This window comes from Syngnathus floridae, chromosome 4 (assembly GCF_059516105.1).
Source record: "Syngnathus floridae isolate MCC-2025c chromosome 4, RoL_Sflo_1.0, whole genome shotgun sequence".
In the NCBI taxonomy this organism is placed as follows: Eukaryota; Metazoa; Chordata; class Actinopteri; order Syngnathiformes; family Syngnathidae; genus Syngnathus; species Syngnathus floridae.
Window position 1 is genome coordinate 7,813,101 of NC_142416.1, and position 19,998 is coordinate 7,833,098.

Sequence of the window (19,998 nt, forward strand, 5' to 3'; positions counted from 1 at the left end):
TCGCTAATTTTATATATCTTTATTATTTTCCATTAGTTCCATAACTTTCAAAAGAAAAAAGACACTTTAATTTATACAAATGAAGAGAAGCTGCAGAATACTTACACCCTCATGATATAAATTTACCATAACAAACAAATTACTTAACAAATTTCTGTCCATGCAAAGAAAAAAAAATACAACAGGCTAATTCATCAACCTAATCAATGAACAAATTGCTGTAGACCGACCACAACCTGAAAAAGAAATAGTTTAGTTATGTATGTTGAATTTGTGTCTTAAAATATTTTCGGTCTGAACTATTTTATTAAGGAAATTCTTTGTGCCAAATCAGTTTACAGTTGATGACAGCAACAACGATACTTGTTTGGGCTGTGCTGTCGTGTCCCAACTGCCTGTGGATAACAGGAGGTTATCTGATGGATGACGCCCATGATTGTTCTTCAGCTGGATAAACTGGTAGAATTAGTTACTTTCTCTCGCCCTTTCTCTGTGACCAGTAAATTAAGTTCTCTTTGTTTCCTTTTTAAATTGCATTTAAACAATTTAACAACAATAATCCCACACCCACCCGCAGTGACTCGTACAAATGATGCGTTCTCCCATTGGCAGGTACTAGACTTCACGACTCGATAAAAACCTGTGAAGTTACAAAGAGTATCACTGTACCTGCCAGTTAGCTTCGTAGCGTATAGAATACTTTCTGTCTTGGAAACTTGCCATAAAACACATTTATTCTCATTAAACATACATTACATGTGTCATTATGCATTGCAGATGAGTGTGGCATCCATGCAGGTATTAGCTTCGAGTTAATTGTTCCTTGGCATCCATTACTCTGAGTTAATGCAAGTTGTGATGTTTCAAAAATTCGGGAAATTATCAAATGAATCTCACTTCAAACAGTTCTCCAAACACCTCTAGTCATAAAAATTTGTATGAACTTGCAACGTGGGTTCCCGGCACTTGTTTTGCAAGGATATCTTTTACGTTGTTCATTTTGACACCATATTGAAATGTCAGCACAGAAATGGTGAAGTGGAAAGATGAGCCCTGCTGCGTGTGCTGATAGTTGTTTAACTAACTTGGTCCTGACTTGTTTGGCTGAAAACCTGTTTGCCTAACCCTATTCTACGTAATGCTCGATGGCTGCGAGACGGTGACACACCTAGTTTAATTGTTTTGTGAGCTTATGCAACCATCAGGTACTTGGAAAAATATCAAAGCGTGACAAGGATAGTAATTTTTGTCCAACCACTTAACTGTAAGTAAGGAGCAATGACAAAAATATTTACTCATGGTGTTGAAGTATGCACAGTATGCATTGTTCTTTATGAAAATGGCATGTCATTTAGTTTCACTCACATTATTATTTAAAGTTACAGTGCCATGAAAAAGTATTTGCACTCTCAGGAAATTCAAACTTTTTTGTGTACTGTCCCTACTTTAATATTTAGGACCATTAAACAAATGTAAATCTCAGACGATAACCCATATCAACATAAGATGTAAATTTTCATTGGTGAGTTCATTTTTTAAATGAATAAAAAACACTCAAAGCTTCCTGGACCAACCTGTGCGCAATTATCAACTGTGACTATTCCAATCATGGGGAGAAAGCACAATCCATTCTCACGGACCAATCCTGATTACTTTTAGATCTGTTCAGGTACTGGCAGAGGGGGTTGTTAATCAGTTTCAGCTGCCTTGGTGTCGATGAAATTAACAACAGGTGCACTGGAGGGGCAACAATGAGATGCTCCCCAAAACAGGACTGGTTTTGCAGGTGGAGGCCATTTCAAGTTCCTCCCTCTTGATCTTTTTTACTGTTTTTCCACAAGTGTTGGCTTTAGCAAAAGTCATTATCACGACTGGAAGCATGAGGCGATTTCTTTTACCCTCCTGAAGTTGCGCGGATTGTCCAACTCCTCCAGGATGTCACATCCATGCGTGCTGTTGCAAGAAGATTTGATGTGCCTCCCACTACAATCTCCAGAGCATGGAGGAGATTCCAGGAGACTTGCAGTTACTCTCGGAGAGCTGGACAGGGCCGTAGACGGTCCTCATTCCATCAGCAGGACCGATATCTGTTCTCTTTGTGCTAGGAGGAACAGGTTGAGCACTGCCCGAGCCCTACAGAATGACCTCCAGCAAGCTACTGGTGTGAATGTCTCTGCCCAAACAGTCAGAAACAGACTTCACGAGGGTGGCCTCAGGGCACGACGTCCTGTCGTGTGCCCTGTGCTCATTGCTCAGCACCGTGGAGCGCGATTGGCATTTGCCATAGAACACCAGAATTGGCAAGTCCGCCAGTGGCGCCTTGTGCTTTTCACAGATGAGAGCAGGTTTACCCTGAGCACCTGTGATAGACGTGAAAGGATCTGGAGAAGCCAAGGAGAGCGATATGCTGCCTGCAACATCATTCAGCATGACCGGTTTGGTCAGTGATGGTCTGGGGAGGCATTTCCATGGAGGGACAAACAGACCTCTACAGGCTAGAGAACAGCAGTCTGACTGCCATTAGGTATCGGGATGAAATCCTTGCACCCATGGTCAGACCCTACGCTGGCGCAGTAGGTCCTGGGTTCCTCCTGATCCACGACAATGCCCGGCCTCATGTGGCGAGAGTATGCAGACCGTATCTGGAAGATGAAGGAATTGACACAATTGAATGGCCCTCACGATCACCTGATCTAAACCCGATAAAACACCTCTGGGACATAATGTTTCGGTCCATCAGACGCCGCCAGGTTGCTTCTCAGACTTTACAGGAGCTCACTGATGCCCTTAGACAGACACTGTTTACAGTGGGGATGGCGTGCTGCTGACCTCGACTCGGGACGTCGTGAGTCGGTGGGGAGAATACTTCGAAGACCTCCTCAATTCCACCTACACGCCTTCCATTGTGGAAGCAGGACATGGAGACTCTGAGGCGGACTCTCCAATCTCTGGGGTCAAAGTCACTGAGGTAGTTAAAAAACTCCTCGGTGGCAAGGCCCCGGGGGTGGATGAGATCTGCCCGGAGTTCTTAAGGGCTCTGGATGTTGTGGGGCTGTCATGGCTGACACGCCTCTACAACATTGCATAGACATCGGGGACAGTGCCTCTGGATTGGCAGACTGGGGTGGTGGTTCCCATCTTTAAGAAGGGGGACCGGAGGGTGTGTTCCAATTACAGGGGAATCACACTCCTCAGCCTCCCTGGTAAAGTCTATTCAGTGGTGCTGGAGAGGAGGGTCTGTCAGGAGGTCGAATCTCAGATTCAGGAGGAGCAGTGTGGCTTTCGTCCTGGCCGTGGAACAGTGGACCAGCTCTACACCCTCGGCAGGATCCTCGAGGGTGCATGGGAGTTCGCCCAACCAGTCCACATGTGTTTTGTGGACTTGGAGAAGGCGTTCGACCGTGTCCCTCGGGAGGTTCTGTGGAGGGTGCTTCGGGAGTACAGGGTGCCGAGCCAACTGATAAGGGTGGTTCAGTCCCTGTATCACCGATGCCAGAGTTTGGTCCGCATTTCCGGCAGTAAGTCGGATTCGTTCCCAGTGAGGGTTGGACTCCGCCAAGGCTGCCCTTTGTCACCGATTCTGTTCATAATTTTTATGGACAGAATTTCTAGGCGCAGCTGAGGCGTTGAGGGGGTCCGGTTTGGGGACCTCAGCATCGCGTCTCTGCTTTTTGCAGACGATGTGGTGCTGTTGGCTTCTTCAGGCCATGATCTCCAGCTCTCACTGGAGTGGTTCGCAGCCGAGTGTGAAGCGGTTGGGATGAGGGTCAGCAACTCCAAATCCGAGTCCATGGTCCTTGGTCGGAAAAGACTGGAATGCCCTCTCCGGATCGGGGATGAGATCCTGCCCCAAGTGGAGGAGTTCAAGTATCTTGGGGTCTTGCTCACGAGTGAGGGGAGGATGGAGCGCGAGATCGGCAGGCAGATCAGTGCAGCGTCGGCAATAATGCGGACTCTGTACTGGTCTGTCGTGGTAAAGAGAGAGCTGAGCCAAAAGGCAAAGCTCTCAATTTACCAGTCGATTTACGCTCCTACCCTCACCTATGGTCACTAGCTATGGGTCGTGACCGAAAGAATGAGATCCCGGATACAAGCGGCCAAAATGTGTTTTCTCCGCAGGATGTCCGGGCTCTCCCTTAGAGATAAGGTGAGAAGCTCGGTCACCCGAGAGAGACTCGGAGTAGAGTCGCTACTCCTCCACGTTGAGAGGAGCCAGATGAGGTGGCTTGGGCATCTCATCAGGATGCCTCCTGGACGCCTCTCTGGGGAGGTGTTCCGGGCATGTCCCACCGGTAGGAGACCCCGGGGACGACCCAGGACACGCTGGAGAGACTATGTCTCTCAGCTGGCCTGGGAACGCCTTGGGATCCCCCGGGATGAGCTGGATGAAGTGGCTGGGGAGAGGGAATCTGGGAGTCCCTGCTAAAGCTGCTGCCCCCATGATAGATAGATAGATAGATAGATAGATAGATAGATAGATAGATAGATAGATAGATAGATAGATAGATAGATAGATAGATAGATAGATAGATAGATAGATAGATAGATAGATAGATAGATAGATAGATAGATAGATAGATAGATAGATAGATACTGTATGTGTATACATATATATATATATATATATATATATATATATATATATATATATATATATATATATATATATATACCTATATACATATATGCATATATACTGTATGTACATTAAATACAATTGTGATGTTTACATTTGTTTGATTTGTTTGATGATTTTAAACCAGTGGATTTTAACCCCCCCCCCAAGAGGGTTCCAGTGAATGCACATATGAACCTGATGGGGTTCGGTACCTCCAAAAAGGTTAAGAACCACTGTTTTAAACATTAAAATAGGCGTGCATAAAACAAACAAAAGGCAAACATTTTGGAAGCACTGTATATTATGTATTATTATATTATATAACATATTATTATACATGTTAATTCCTCTCATTTTGGAATACTTTTTCCACAATTCTTTGCATTGACTTTTTCTTTATTTCTCAATCTGAGGTGGAAAGACTTCTAACACTCACCAAAGTTAATTACACGCAGCATTATTGTCTAATTACTGTAATTGTGTTTGCAGACTGGTACAATACCTTCATCAATCAGGTGGAACCTCACCGCAGAGTTCATGCATATGTGTGAGAAGAATTGGACCACTCCCGTCAGGTTTTTCAGGTACAGTATTTCCCCATCTTCTTTTCTGTTTGATGAAATGTAAGGAATGAAGTCTTGATAATGACAAATCTACCATCTCTCCCACTGGTATGCTCTGCAGACCAGTCTAAGGTGTGGTTTGTTTGTTCGAGCAAGCAACAAAAAAATGGGTAAAGGTTTCTGTCTATTTAAAGAAACTTCCTGGTCGGTCTAAATCTTTATCCACCAGTTCATTTCTAAGTATGATAGAAACTGTTCAGATGAGTTTTGCCTCACCTGTTCTTGTCTTGTCGCACATGTTCAAAAAGACATGATTTGTCGTCAATTAACCTTCTAAGTAGGTTAATCAATTCAATTAACCTTGAAGAGTACTAATAGGTCCTCTACATGTTTTTAGAATGTGAGGGGGGGGGGGGACTGAAAAGACTCAGATGTAATGTACACAATAGGTGGGATTGCATCATGGATGATCCAAGAGTTATATGGCACCCACACAAAGAGAAAAAGCGTCAGAAGATATAAAGCTTGATAAAATCAGGATTGTTAGACTTTTCACAGCTGAAGCTTTAAGATGGGGGGCTCTTTCCATTCCCTGCTAGGTTGTACCCATTTCAGCAGCCTTCCCTTCTGGTATAGGCATGCAACTAAAATTCATCTAATGACTTTCACCTAGTTCCCATTTACATAATTTTCCAAAGTAAATATTCATCTACATTCTACATCTTTGTAGATGCAGACACTTGGAAACACGCTTGGTGACATTCCATGTTAATAGAATTCATGCTCTTCAGACTTTCATAACAAAACTGCCAGCAGCGACGCAGCAAGAGCTTTCAATGGGGCAAAAAAAAATGACTGAATCAACTTAATCAAAAATGCCATGTTGATGCCAACAGAAAGATACCATTTGTTAAGGGTGCGGAAGTTTCTTTCTTAGGTTTTCAAATTATCTAGGACAACTGTTCCATTAACAATCAAGTTAAACGGCATTTGTAAGGACTTCTTTTTCAAGTTAGAAACATTGTATCATTTTTCCCACGTCCTGAGTGTTGTTAGTCACCTAAATGTTGAACAGAGGCTGTGATGTACCGAAGTCAAATTCCTTGTTTGGCACGCCCAAACATGGCGAATAAAATTTCTTGAATCTTGAATAACAATAAGTTGTTATGACATATATATGAGTGTTTCATTTTGAAAACTTATATTACCGTAATTTCCGGACTATAAGCCGCGACTTTTTTCCAAAATTTTGGACCCTGCGGTTTATAGTCAGGTGCGGCTTATATAAGATATTTTTTGTGATTTTTGTGATGACTTGATCACTTTTACTCTTAACACTATTATATACGGTAAAAGCTACAAAACAAACTGACAAATAACTCGTTTTCAAATCAGATGAGTAAAAACTGGTCAAATATTTAAAAAAAAAGATATTATTAAAAGTGAAGACAATTTGCAATTCTAGTAATGACACACGAATTTGATGCACAATTTGTCTTCGCGGGCCACATAGAATGATGTGGCGGGCCGTATCTGGCCCCCGGGCCTTGAGTTTGACACCTGTGCTCTAAACCCTTTCTCTTACTCTGCCATGTCACTCAGAGATTACACAAAGCAGTGGCGCTGTTTGGACCATCTGCATTGTATTAAAACCCAATCAATCAGCATTTAAATTCAATTCTTCTGACATTTTACTCACCAAAAACAAGTTGTAATGAATGTGAACTTTTAATGCATTTTATTCAGAAGGTTACTTTGAACCTTAAACGGCGGCGCGGCGTACTTATGGGTTTTTACGGCCTCCGGCCTCCAGGGGGCGCTCTAGCGGGAAGCAAGAGCGAGACAGGCGAAGAAGAGATAATGCACCGAAGAAGACTCGCTAGTTTGTGTTTACATTTCACGCATCACGCAGAACGCGATCAATACGGACATTACTAAAAGGAAGCCTTTATACACAAACCGTCATCATGGGGGACAAAAGAAATGCATATGATGCCGCTTTTAAGCCAAAGGCAGTCGATGTTGATGACATTATCTTGTGTCTACTCTGGAGCGTACTTATGGATTTTTACGGCCTCCGGTCTCCAGGGGGCGCTCTAGCAGGAAGCAAGAGCGAGACAGACGAAGAAGAGATAATGCGCCGAAGAAGACGTGCTAGTTTGTGTTTTGATCGTCTCGCGCATCACGCGCACATCCGCACTCACACAAAGACAGGAAGCTTTTATACACAAAACGTCATTATGGGGGACAAAAGAAATGCATATGATGCCACTTTTAAGCTATACGTGTCGCTCGCTAGTTTAATGTAATTTAGCACTTCGTGCATGAATAAGATTAGCATGAACAGACCCTCTTCACACTCGAAGAAATGCATAAAACCGACAACGAAAGAGAGACTGAGAATGTGTGAGGCGAAGGATATCTAACGCTATTCCAATCGGACACTAAGGAGGAAGACTTCGATGGTTTCATTGCACAGGAGGAAGATGAAGACGGCCCTTTTTTTTACTTTTACTGGTATGTTTTTTTTAACCAGCCCTGTTAGTGCTGTGCTACCGTGTTGCTGCTGTGTTGCTGCTGTGTTACCGCCGCTTCTCAGTGACTTTGCTGTGTTACTTCCGTGTTGCTGCGGTATTACTGCCGCGTCACAGGCAGTGTTTGGAAAGAAATGTTAACGTATGTTATTAAAGCTTTAAAAAAACTTTCTGTGTCCAGTCTTTCTTTGCTAATAACTTGCGTGCACACGTCCACGTTGCTGCGGTACTACTGCTGCGTCACAGGCAATGTTTAGAAAGACATGTTCAAGTATGTGCTTAAAACGTTAAAAAGGCTTTCTATGTACTGTCTTTCTTTGTAAAAAAAAACTTGTGTGCACGTGCGGCTTATAGTCCGGTGCGCCTTATGTAAGAAAAAAAAACAGAAATATCCCTGAATTTTAGCTGGTGCGTTTTATAATCCGGTGCGTTTTATAGACTGGCAATTACGGTAATCCAGCAATTGTTATAAGTGAAGACTTAAGTCATCTTTGTAAGTCATCCTTATCCTGCCTCTTTGAAGAGAGTGCCTATTTACTTTGGACACCAGACATTTCATGAGCAAATTTACAGAACTGTCAAAGTACTTCAATGAAGAAAAGAAAGATTTAAGGACTTCACACCTACAAGATAAAGCTAAAGTTGTTTGTTTTTTCATCCAAGCTGGAGAAAGTAATTTTTACACCACAAAATACTTTCCGTGCTTGTTGTTCCGTACGAATTTCCCACAAGATCTACCAGGAAGATAATTTGTAAGTGCATCTTCTAGTTTAATTGGCACTTTATACAGGTAGGCTGTGGCTAATATTTTAAATATTACCAGTTTATTGCGTGCATGCGCTATTGGCAGACATCCATCCATCATCCATCCATCTTCTTCCGCTTAGCCGGGGTCGGGTCGCGGGGGCAGCAGCTTTAGGAGGGACTCCTAGACTTCCCTCTCCCCAGCCACTTCATCCAGCTCATCTCGGGGCATCCCAAGATGTTCCCAGGCCAGCTGAGAGACATAGTCTCTCTAGCGCGTCCTGGGTCGTCCACGGGGTCTCCTACCGGTGGGACATGCCCGGAACACCTCCCCAGGGAGGCGTCCAGGAGGCATCCTGATGAGATGCCCGAGCCACCACCTATTGGCAGACATGTTCATCACAATAATGTACACTACCGTTCGAAGGTTTGAGGTCACTTAGAAATGTCCTTATTTTGAAAATCAAATTGCTATTTTTTCAATGAGGGTAACATTAAACTAATCAGGAATACATTTGATAGATTGCTCACGTTAATGCGGTAAATGATGATTCTAGCTACAAACGTCTAGTTATTACTGCAATATCTACATAAGTGAAAGAGGCCCATTTCCATCAACCATGCCTCCAATGGTCCATTGTGTTTGCTAATTGTGTTAGAAGGCTAATGGATGATGAGAAAACCCTTGTGCAATTATGTTAGTTTTCATAGAATGCACAAAATTTCCTGGGTGGCCCCAAACTTTTGAACGATTGTATAGGCTAGTTTACAAAAGAAGTGTAAAATAAACTCACTTCATGGCATAATTTAATACTGTGATGTGAAATGCAATTATTCATTATCAATTATTATATAAATTATAATATATTATCAATAATCTATCAAATTAACAAGTAGAAAACAGGCAATACATGAAGCATTTGCTGTTTTGCGAGACATCATAGCTTATTTAAATGAAAAGACATCATGATCGTATTGCTTTGTTTCACATAAAGGTTTATGAGCGTCTGAGGATTGAGGGTGACATTCAGTTGCTGGTCTGGCGGTTTGCTATGGCACTCGGTTTGCACCCATGTCTGTGATGATCGACATAGCCTTATTAAATAGTATAAGATTCCTTAAAAAACAGGAAGCCGGAAAAAGCAAAGCACACCTGGAGAGAGTTCAAGGAAGTGGGAATATTTTGGAAGGAGGTGGAAAAGATCATCCAGGATTAGGGGAATTGATTGTAATTTAGCGATTTCTTATACTATACTTATACTATTTCTTATATTACTGATACTGTGTATCCATCTAATTTCTTCATGATTCTCTTTGGTGAGGAATTAAAACAACAAAATGAAACAGCAATTATGGCATTATTCTTGTATACGTATCGTATATCATTATAATATAAGGATTGACTATAAACAAAGATAATGAAGTAAATTCTGTTTGATATAATGATTATATGATCTTACAATAATAGAAAATATGTGCTCATAAATATGGACCTTTTGGTCCATGTTATCTTATAGCGAACAATATTTAAAAAAAACGTTGATTGGGTGCTCATGTGATAGGTCTGTATGTAAAAACGATGTCAGCACTCAAGTTCAACCCCCCTGAAAACCTTAGTAGTGATTTGATGAATTTGTATCACTATATTTTAGTAGAACCCACTTTTTATGTGTGGGTACTGCTTTTTTACACATATGAACCTGACTATGTCATTGAAGGACGAAGGGAAGCATTGTAATTTTGGTTCCTGGCTTGCTTTGTCACGTTTTGTCGTCATCTAGGGCCCTGTTTTTATTCTGGGGATATGTTCGAAGCTCCTTTTATTTGACTGAACTACACAATCGAGTGTCCTTTTACCAATGAACTGGAAGAAATGTGACTGAGCACATGACATTCACAATGAATTCCTTTAATCAATTGCCTCCTGTTTTGAATGATTACTGTTTTTGAACAGGCCTGTCTGTGACCACAGGCAAATTGAGCATTATTTACAAGCATTTTCTGTAAATGTCGTAGTTCCACTCTATACCTAGCTACGAGTGAACCATTGTTGATAAAAATTCAGTAATCCTAAATTATCCTGTCACCAACACAGGGCATTGGGGAGAAATTTACCACTGTCTGAGGTAAAAGAACTACGACATTTACTCCAAACCCAGTTTCTCCAGAATATACCTGAAGCTCGTTTTACACGCTTCAATTATACGTGACTTTTTGTCTAAAGCATTAAAGCAGCGCCAGAGATTTTAACGAGAGAATAAAACCTTGCCCCAAACAGTCAGACATAAATTGCTCTCTAAAATTAGAATGTCATTGAGCAATAGTCTATTTGGGGCAGGGTTGAAAAAATTGTGTATTTGGGTGTGTGCAGTGCATGAGTTTAATTTATATGTAAACAACACAAAACTACCGAGTTCCATGCTTCATATCATGTCATTGGGTCTCCCTGAACATTGTGTTGCAGTGAGTTTGAAAGCAGCTCAGTAATCCTGGATCAGAGTGGACAAAGGGCCCCAGAGTGCTGCTCGTGATGTAATCACTGTGTTTGACCCCCCACGGCTCTCCCCTCGTCTATTTGCTGTGTGTTTGTGACAAGAGAAGGTCGCTGCTGTTGTTGACCATCAAAACTGCATCACATCACAAGTTCTAAAGGCAGGTTGGTCACAGTCCATTGGCTGCGTCTGAGGGGCCAACTGATGATGACCTCACACACAGTGGGAAGAAGAAAGTATTGACCAGTTCTCAGGAGAGGAATGTGCTAAGCCGTGAGGAGAGGAGAGGTTCTTTGGATTCCTACAGCCAAGTAAAACAGACTGGGAGAATTTTGTTCCCTTTTTTTGCCTACAATTATTGCTCTTTATGATTAGAAGGGCACGTTACCTCACGTGAGTATCACTTGGTAAACATTTACTTAGTTCACGCCTCTGAAAGTGTGTGTGTGACTGTTAGCTGTATCTGCAAGTGAAGAAATTATCCCGTCTGCTGGGAACCAAGTAAGTATGTGTGCTATTTCTTCTAAAATGACATGAAAAAAATAGTGCGAGCTATAATGTCTGGCTTTTGACTGGAATTGAAAGTGTCTTCCAGTACATACACCTAATTAGGCATGGGTTCGCTGCAGAACTCCACTCAGATCATGTGGGCACTGAACACTCGTTTGAAGGGCTTCCTGGAGCATGTAAACAGGCTGCAGGAGACCAACCAACAATTGGAAGCCCAGATAGCTGAAAGGAGCATGGTGAACACTTTGTGTTCTCAGGATTGGTCCAAGCAGGAAGAAGCCGTGAAAGAACTCCGTGCTCAGGTAAAACTACTGGCAATTAATAATTAAACCAAAACGGTCTGATCATGTGAGATCCCCAGTCATGATACTTTTCAGTTGGTGTTTTTAGGTGTGAAATATCTCATCATGACTACAATTAATTTTTAGTTAGACTGTAAAGAATTTCTCTGTAAAATAACAGTAGATTACAGGCAGTAGGGACGGTTGATAAACAAAGAGAATTTGATTTTCGTCGAAGCTGTGGAAATAGTAATGTAGTGCCTATCTCCACCACTTGAATGACAATATTGTTTTCTACTGTTAAATTACAGTTTGTTTATTCTTAACTGTTAATTTACATGTGGGGATGAATATTCAGGACAGATGCACATACATATACATATATACAGGATGGATGTACGTACAGTCAAATACATAGGCACACAGTGATGGACAGCCATGCGCACTCGCACTTATGGGCAATTTGGAGTGCACGGGGATAACATGCAACATGCAAACCTCATGCAGGTTTCACACACAATCGAACTCGCACCCTCTGAACTGTGAGGCGGACATGCTAACTAGTGCGTCACCGTGCCGCCTACACACGTATATTCAGTTAAAGTGATACATGATGTCCCTAGTTTGTAGCAAGTGTATCTTACTAATGTGTCAGCCCCAAAGCATTAATACAAAGTAATTCAAACTGTTACTTATGCAATTACAAGTCTCAGTATTACATACACATGGAACTGAGCCAGTGGCACGTGTGAAGCTGTCACATATGAAAACAATTCAGAATTATGGATTCATTACCTTCATGGCCATGAATTATTCTTATGGTTATTTTGCATGTCTCTGTCGATTTATTTTAATAGTGCTCTCAGCAAACAATGTTGTTACATTTGAACATGTTTTCACACTTTCTACACAGTGACATCAAGATTGTGTAATGTTTTTGCAAGTACAGTAGATTGAACTGCTTGCTGCTTTTTTGTGCCTTTTCATATAAACGCATATGATTATTTTGGCTACATTGGGAGCACATTAATTCATTATAATCATCTGCTAAGACATTAAGTCATTTTTGATCCTCTAATCTCACAGGCTCTCTTGAAGGCTCAGGGGAATTGAGTTTATTGAAACCCACAAATAACAAGTGCACTGTATATTTAATCCTCTAAACGGTTTGCACATTCCTTGTTGTACTGTCTTTGGCTCTCTTTAAACATGGGTGTGTCCTGTCCCGGATAGGTTTTGCAATCATGCTAAAACAAATGTGAAAAAGTTCTACAAGTAGAGAACACTCTGTTTCATATTCTCTTGTTGTATGTTCTTTTCTTTTTTGTATTTTAACCCATTGAATAAGAAGGTAATATATATTACATTTTCATTGGATGGATGGATGGATGGATGGATGGATGGATGGATGGATGGATGGATGGATGGATGGATGGATGGATGGATGGATGGATGGACGGACGGACGGACGGACGGACGGACGGACGGACGGACGGACGGACGGACGGACGGACGGACGGACAGATGGATAGATGGATGGATAGATGGATGATGGATGGATAAATTGATAGATGGACCACTGCATTGGAGTTGTTCTTGCATTTGTTTTTTGCTTTGCTAGGTTGGCAAACTACTAATGGAGAATGCCCAGTTGGCATTGCAGTCTGAAAGCATGAAGTCCAGAGCTTCTGCCATTCAGGCCAGGTCAGCTCTATGTGCCTGTACCTTTTTTTAGCCTTTTAACTATAACAGGAACTTACTTTGATACTAGCCATGTCACAATTGTGTTCCCATTTTGAATTCGGAATTTCCATATTATAACTTATATACGCCATTCTCCAAATGTTTGGGTAGAGGTAACGTGTGAATAATAATCTTCTCCATATATGTTACAGGTGTGACACGGAAGAGCATAACACCATGCACCTGGAGCACCAGGTAGCTCTGCTAAGGGAGTCAAAGAAGAAGACAGATCAGAGCAACATGATTCTGCAGGCAGACATTGTTCACTCCATGACAGAGCTTCAGGACATAAACCAAGAGTATCAGGTATATTTCTCTACATCATTAATAGATTCTGTATATGATTCAGGGTAAATATACACTCTATTTATTTTGTTTCTTAATCTAATCCTCTAGGTCAGTGGTTCTCAAACTTTTTTCAGTGATGTACCCCCTTTGAAATATTTTTTCAGCCAAGTACCCCCTGACCAGAGCAACACATTTCTAGTCGAAAAGAAAGAGGTTCAGGATTGTCCCATCAGTGTTTGATTTATTAAAGTTAAACAACTTGTAGCAATGTACCTAACAGACACATTTATGTTTCAAACATTGCATATAGAAACAAAAACGATAAACAGTAAACAGTGACCACCAAGAAGGCATAAACCCTTTCATAACTCAAATACTGTATGCAGAACACTGGTAATTTATATTAATCTTTCTTGTAATATAATCTCTTGCGAGGAAATAAAAATATACATAAATAAAAATGTGTTCACAAAATAAATTAACTTAATTATAAATAATTAATATCTTGTTTACGAATAAATTGATAATTTAATAATAAATAAAGATTTGCTCATAAAAAATCAACTTTACCTCTTTTGGGATAAAAAAGAAACTTTTTTCCTCTTAAAATTGAATTGTTGCATTGAACATTTGATTTTGATTTGACAAGCATTGAACAGTGTTGAAGCTTGAATGAGTCTTTTGCACTTATACTATATTTTAATGAAAAACATGGAGCTATGGTGAACGGTATTTTGGCTTTAGCTACGAGCAAAGAAACCGCATAATATGCCTTCAGGGCTTTGGCTGATGTAGTGGAGGCTTTTCGCATTGTGTCTTGGGATGACTTGAAGTCAGAAAGTTTTCTCCTGAAGAACTTCGGTGGCTTACCAACATGGTCCGCCATCCGTGTTTTGTGGTGAGATGCCGCTGGAGATGTACCAGCTTCATGCTAGCGTTGGCTAATTTCTCCCCTCAAAAAAAGCACAGCGCTTTGGGTGGGTTACAACTTGTGGACATAAATCCCATCAAACAATAGTCTTCCATGTACTGTCGGTACTTCGTCGGCTCTGGTTTTGCCTTCGTTTTTGCTTGTTTCTCCGTGTTTTCAACTGCAGCATCGCTGCTACAGTTTAGCCACGTCTCCATGTTACAGTGCGTCATCAAGGCAACCGCAGGTGACTGCTGTTGGTTTGTGGAGAGTCCGTTTATTAAGGATTAAAATTTAATACTGAATATAAAACATACATTTGTATTTCATCAAACTTTTCATAACTAATTCTCAAGGCAGTTAGACTTACTGTTTTTTTTGTTTTGTTTTTTTAATACCGGTATATATTTTTGTAAAATCTCACGTACCTGGAGTACCTCCACGTATCCCCAGGGGTACGCGTAGTTGAAGTCCATTAATATGATCAAAAGGTTAAGAGCATTTTTAATGGCAATGCATCATAGGAGTACTTTCAGCATATTTAATTTGAATATATTTAATTTAATTTGAAATAAATAAGTTAGTTACCTATTCACCCAATTCTTAATGCATTGCTGCAAATTAAAACCATGATACAAGCATTATGCATTATGAATAAACAAATTGGAACCAGGCAGTGGTATAAAGAATGATTCTTGATACAGCTCTAGTATTGAATTTTAGGTTCACAAAAAATATGGCATTCAATAGTTCAGACTTACACAATGTATTTGGAGGAAGTTAAATATATAGCTTTATTCTTAATATAGTACTCAGACCAGAAGTAATATTATTACGTCTGTCACGACTCAGTAGAGTGCAGATGTGTGACGATCGTTTGGGTATTTCTATTACATAATGTGCCAGTTAGAATTTACAACTAGTATAGTTCTCTGCGAGTGACTCATTTTTTCCTGGCAGACAATCAGGCAGAAATGTGCCAACCATAAGGCATCTACTGAAACTTTTCATCCTTACAAGGGTCATGGGGGTAGGTCTCGATAAGTTCCTTGAACTTCTACCTCGAGTGGGTTGCTCAATAAACTTATGAAATGAAATAAAATGGAATTGCTGGAGCCTATTCCAGTAATCTTCAGGCAGTAGGCGGGTACACCCTGAAGCAAGCATTCGCACTCACACACACCTACGGGTAATTTGGTAATTGTCCTACCATGAATGTTATTGGAATGTGGGAGGAAACGTGAGAAACCCAGAGGAAACCCACGCAGGCATGGGGAGAACTCCACACAGGAAATCAGGAGCTGAAATTGTGAAACAGTGAAACTGTGAGGGGGACGGTCTAACCAGTACGCCGCCATGCCACCTCATCAAAAAATGTGTAGAATTAACTTTCCTTGGTACAAGCAATTCCACAAATTTACATGACGGCTTGATATTGTGTGGTGGTAGCATGTGAGCAAAGCCATGCCATTTGTAAACTGTGACGGAGGGGTTCACATTGAAACCAAATGGAGACACATTAATGGAAATGCTTGATGCATGGAAGAAAATATTGTACGCAAATATTTTGTTGCTCTATAAAGCTGATTCATTTTGAACTCATTTGATAATTTGCATGCATAATTCCAAATGCAGATGCTTTTTTTGGGAAATATAGCTGATGTCTGTCCTCTAACCAGTATGCACTGTACCGGTCATTGGATGTTTTGGGAACACTCTCTGTGTCCCTCCATCTCTCACTTCTCACTTTCATCTCTTTTGCTGCATCCCACCCCTTCCCTCATGCCCCCTCCCCTCTGATTGGCTACTTCCAGGCAGCCCGAGCTCTGCAGTTGCAGCGATCCCCCTCATGCGATGCTCTATTAGCAGTGACCAGGGGAGCAGGTAAACAGGAAGAGGATGGCACAGGGATGGAGCTCACCAAACTCCTTGACCAGATCAGAGCTCATTGCAACCTGAATAGACAGAATGAGCAACACCTCAGTCCTTGTACAGGCTCACATTCGCTTCCCAGCTGTCCCGGGTCGAGCCAGGTTGAAGCTGGAGCGGCAGCTGCATCAACAACACAGAGTGGCGTTCTCATCGAGGTACAGATTTCTTCCTCCATCCTCACTCGTCAGTTGTTTTTCCTGCTGTGTTGTTCTGGCCCATGGTCAGCAGACTCAAGGCTAGCCCATAGTTGATGAATATACTCAAGCCTAGCCCAGAGTAGCTGAACACAAAATAAAATATTTGAATTTCAGATAGAGAAGTCAAAATTAATTGACAACAAATCCACTATCAGATGAATCGCCATGTATTTTAATATTCGAGTCAATATCAGTTCAGAGTAGATTAATACACAATAAAAGGTTTAAGTTTCAGGTGGAGATGTCAAAATGAATTGATTAATTAACAATAAATCAAGTATCAAATCAATCGCCTTGTATTTTAATATTCAAGTCAATGTTTAGGGAAATTATTTAATGAAAGATTGACCAAATCCTTTCATATCAGGCTCTCAAAAATATAAATTCTTCATTAATTCCCTAGCAAACTGGTTTATTTTTTGTATTTAATCAAAACAAGACATTTGCAAACATGTGCTTTTACTCTCGAAAACAATGACCATCACTATTTCTTGTGTGATATTGCTTTGTTGTTGTTTAGTTGGTTTTTAATCACTAAATAATACCAAACAAACAAAATATTTGCTTGACGAACAGTAATCAGGAAAAAAAATTATACACTTTAATGCACATAAAATTGCATCCGATTGATCGAATAATCAATGGAATAATCGCTAGAATGATCAATTCTAGAAATATTCGGAAGTGACAGCTGTAGTTTCAGTCATCCCGCTGACTCCCTCTGCTCTGATACAGGACATATCTTTATGCAAATGTCCATGCGATATCTTTCCTTCAATGAATCTCATTTGCATGTACAATTTCCCGCAGTTACCTTGCAGTAACTTACAATAAACTTAGTAAATTCACCAAACTGTATGTTGTTGCTGTTTGGCATAGTAAGTGCTTTTGCTTTTTCCATAACAGCAAATAGTCACAACATTTAAATAATACAACACTGAAACAGAGTCACATTCAAGATGGATTTAGGATTCTTTTGAAAGTGTGAATATTGCTATAGCTGAGAAACAGGATGAGTGCATCTTGGTGGGTGTGAGACACCTAGCAACTGTACAGTGTGTCAACACAGCTGGCACAGCTTTGTGTGAATACAAAGTCAAAGGTCGGCGCTGCTGCATGTTCATACAACATACAGTTCACACAATCAAGCCACACTACCTGTGTCTTCTTTTTCTTTTGACTCTGTGCTAGTTGCAATTGCACAGCCTATTTGGAATTAATCGCCATTGTCCTTTTTTTTAATTCATTTTGTATGGATCCATTTACCAAACACCAAACTCTTTGTTAACATATAATCTACCTTCTTCATTTTCATCTCACTCAGGAAGCAGCAGCATGGACCCAGGGTAACCTCGGCAGCAATGCGCTAAGGGAGGCTTGGGCAGAGTTGGCTGAGGCCCGGAAGCAGTGGCACTCCCTCCAGGTGGAGATTGAGACTTTGCATGGCTTGGTAAGGAAGCACAGCTGGACCAGGCAGGGGTAGTCTTACTTGACATGGCACATTGCATGATGAAACAAATAACAAGACATATTTGAACATCATCACACTCAATTCATCCACTTATGATGTCATTACTAGCTCTTAATTATTATTCCACTGAACTGTGACTCACATTCTTCTTATACAGGAATTTCCATGAATCACTCTAAACTTGAATCTACCTGTTTATATTAGCACGGAGTGCCTCTTTGTTTCATACATGCTTGGGTTAAAAACTATTGATCGAATTCTATTGTATTCTATTGTAGCCTACAGATGATCCAAACCAAAATCTGCTAGCAATTTTCCTCATTTCATAATACAGATGCTCATCATAAAAAATAAATCTAAATTTCAAGGGTTTAAGGTTTTTTTTTTTTTTCGTTTTTCATGGGGTGATGACCCCGTACAGAAATTGGATGCTGTAATTGTTTTCTCTCGCCCGCCTGTTGTGAAAATTAAACAACGGCTTGTTTACACACCCAATTTAGGAAAAGCAACAATTTTGTTGTTGTCCACCCAAATGATCCAAGAGCCCAACCAAAGATCACATACTAGTAACACCTCTGCTCTTATCTTATTCTGAGGCAACTAACCAAATGTACTACTGCGAAGAACAACTTTTATATTATATTCCTCAGACAAAGCAGGTTTAATTTTCTAAACGATTCTTTAACCCAAACTACTGCCTCTGGTTGGTTCTCCAGGAGAAAGGCCTGGAGAGCTCCCTCCACAACACCCAGCAGCTGTACTCCAGCCAGCTGCAAGAACTTTCCCAGGTGATCGCTGGGTTGGAGGCTGAGCTGGAGCAAGTGAGGAATGGACTGGCCACACAGCGTCAGCGACATAGCCAGATGCTCAACACAAAAATACAATTGGAGCGAGAGATCTCCACTTATAGACGACTGCTGGAACAGGAAGAGGGCAGGTGAGATATAAAAGAGGCACAGAGGGTAGTTAAAGGTAACTCTTGCATGGTCGTGATGCTTTTTATTTGATTCAAACAGGCAACGCATCTTGTCTGAGCTTATATTCACTGCCTGCATTTACCTGTTTTATTGGGGGATTTTCTGCGTAGGGCTTCATAGGAACACTAGGTTTCTAATTCTGTTGGAAACAAAACAACTCAGGTCGAAGCCTGTATAATCTTGAAAGGTGTTTTCTCATTTCGTAATGCCCCTGACAAGCCATAGCAAGCATACTTCATAGAAAACGGTAATTATCACACAGCATTTGTTCTAGTGTTTTTTAAGGACAGGGATCATTCAATTGCAGTGTTGGAGACATATTGTTCAATGAGTGCCTCCGTAGAGTGGAAGTGGGTGGTCTGGGATTGACAGCTTTGACTGAGCGTAAAGACTGACTCTGTTCAGTCACATTTTACAGTTTGGACAGGTGTGTCACTAATTTTCATCACTGGATAGTTGTGATTTCTTTCTCATTCTCATTTCAACTTGATTTCCGGCACACTTTAAAAGCAACCTCATCTGCATGCAAAATGCAGTACAAAAAGTAAAAATGACACATATGCTTATGGCTATTATGATTGTGAAAGTCATACAAGTTGTTTCATACACACATTTCCCCCCTGCGGGTTTTAAGAATGCATGATGGAAAATATCGCTAAACTGAATAGCAATCGTGTTGCAGATTTCCAGCGAAAATAATAGGAACAAAACTATTTAGCAGACACTTAAACATTTAAT

The 19,998-nt window shown here is 40.8% G+C and overlaps 1 protein-coding gene and 1 long non-coding RNA gene across 7 annotated transcripts in view; one reads left to right on the top strand and one right to left on the bottom strand.

The window, feature by feature from the left end:
• On the bottom strand, positions 1-7,082 carry LOC148398678 (uncharacterized). 4 transcript variants are annotated; one of them, XR_015858061.1, is made up of 3 exons: positions 6,965-7,082; positions 5,121-5,227; positions 1-2,642 (listed from the first exon to the last, which is right to left on the bottom strand). It is a non-coding gene; the product is annotated as an uncharacterized LOC148398678 (long non-coding RNA). The 4 variants fall into 4 exon arrangements; XR_015858062.1 differs by having other exon boundaries at positions 6,881-7,023; XR_015858060.1 differs by having other exon boundaries at positions 1-5,227.
• Positions 1,142-19,998, top strand: part of krt222 (keratin 222) — a 23,072-nt gene continuing 4,215 nt past the window's right edge. Inside the window, exons 1-9 of one of the 3 annotated variants that reach the window (XM_088374034.1) lie at positions 1,142-1,264; positions 5,108-5,202; positions 10,924-11,452; positions 11,537-11,763; positions 13,364-13,446; positions 13,638-13,791; positions 16,498-16,770; positions 18,137-18,262; positions 19,000-19,220. In XM_088374034.1, coding sequence (XP_088230160.1) covers positions 11,566-11,763; positions 13,364-13,446; positions 13,638-13,791; positions 16,498-16,770; positions 18,137-18,262; positions 19,000-19,220 — 1,055 coding nt within the window. In that variant the 5' untranslated portion in view covers positions 1,142-1,264; positions 5,108-5,202; positions 10,924-11,452; positions 11,537-11,565. The remainder of the gene's footprint in view (positions 1,265-5,107; positions 5,203-10,923; positions 11,453-11,536; positions 11,764-13,363; positions 13,447-13,637; positions 13,792-16,497; positions 16,771-18,136; positions 18,263-18,999; positions 19,221-19,998) is intronic. The other 2 variants (XM_088374035.1, XM_088374036.1) reach the window with 2 other exon arrangements.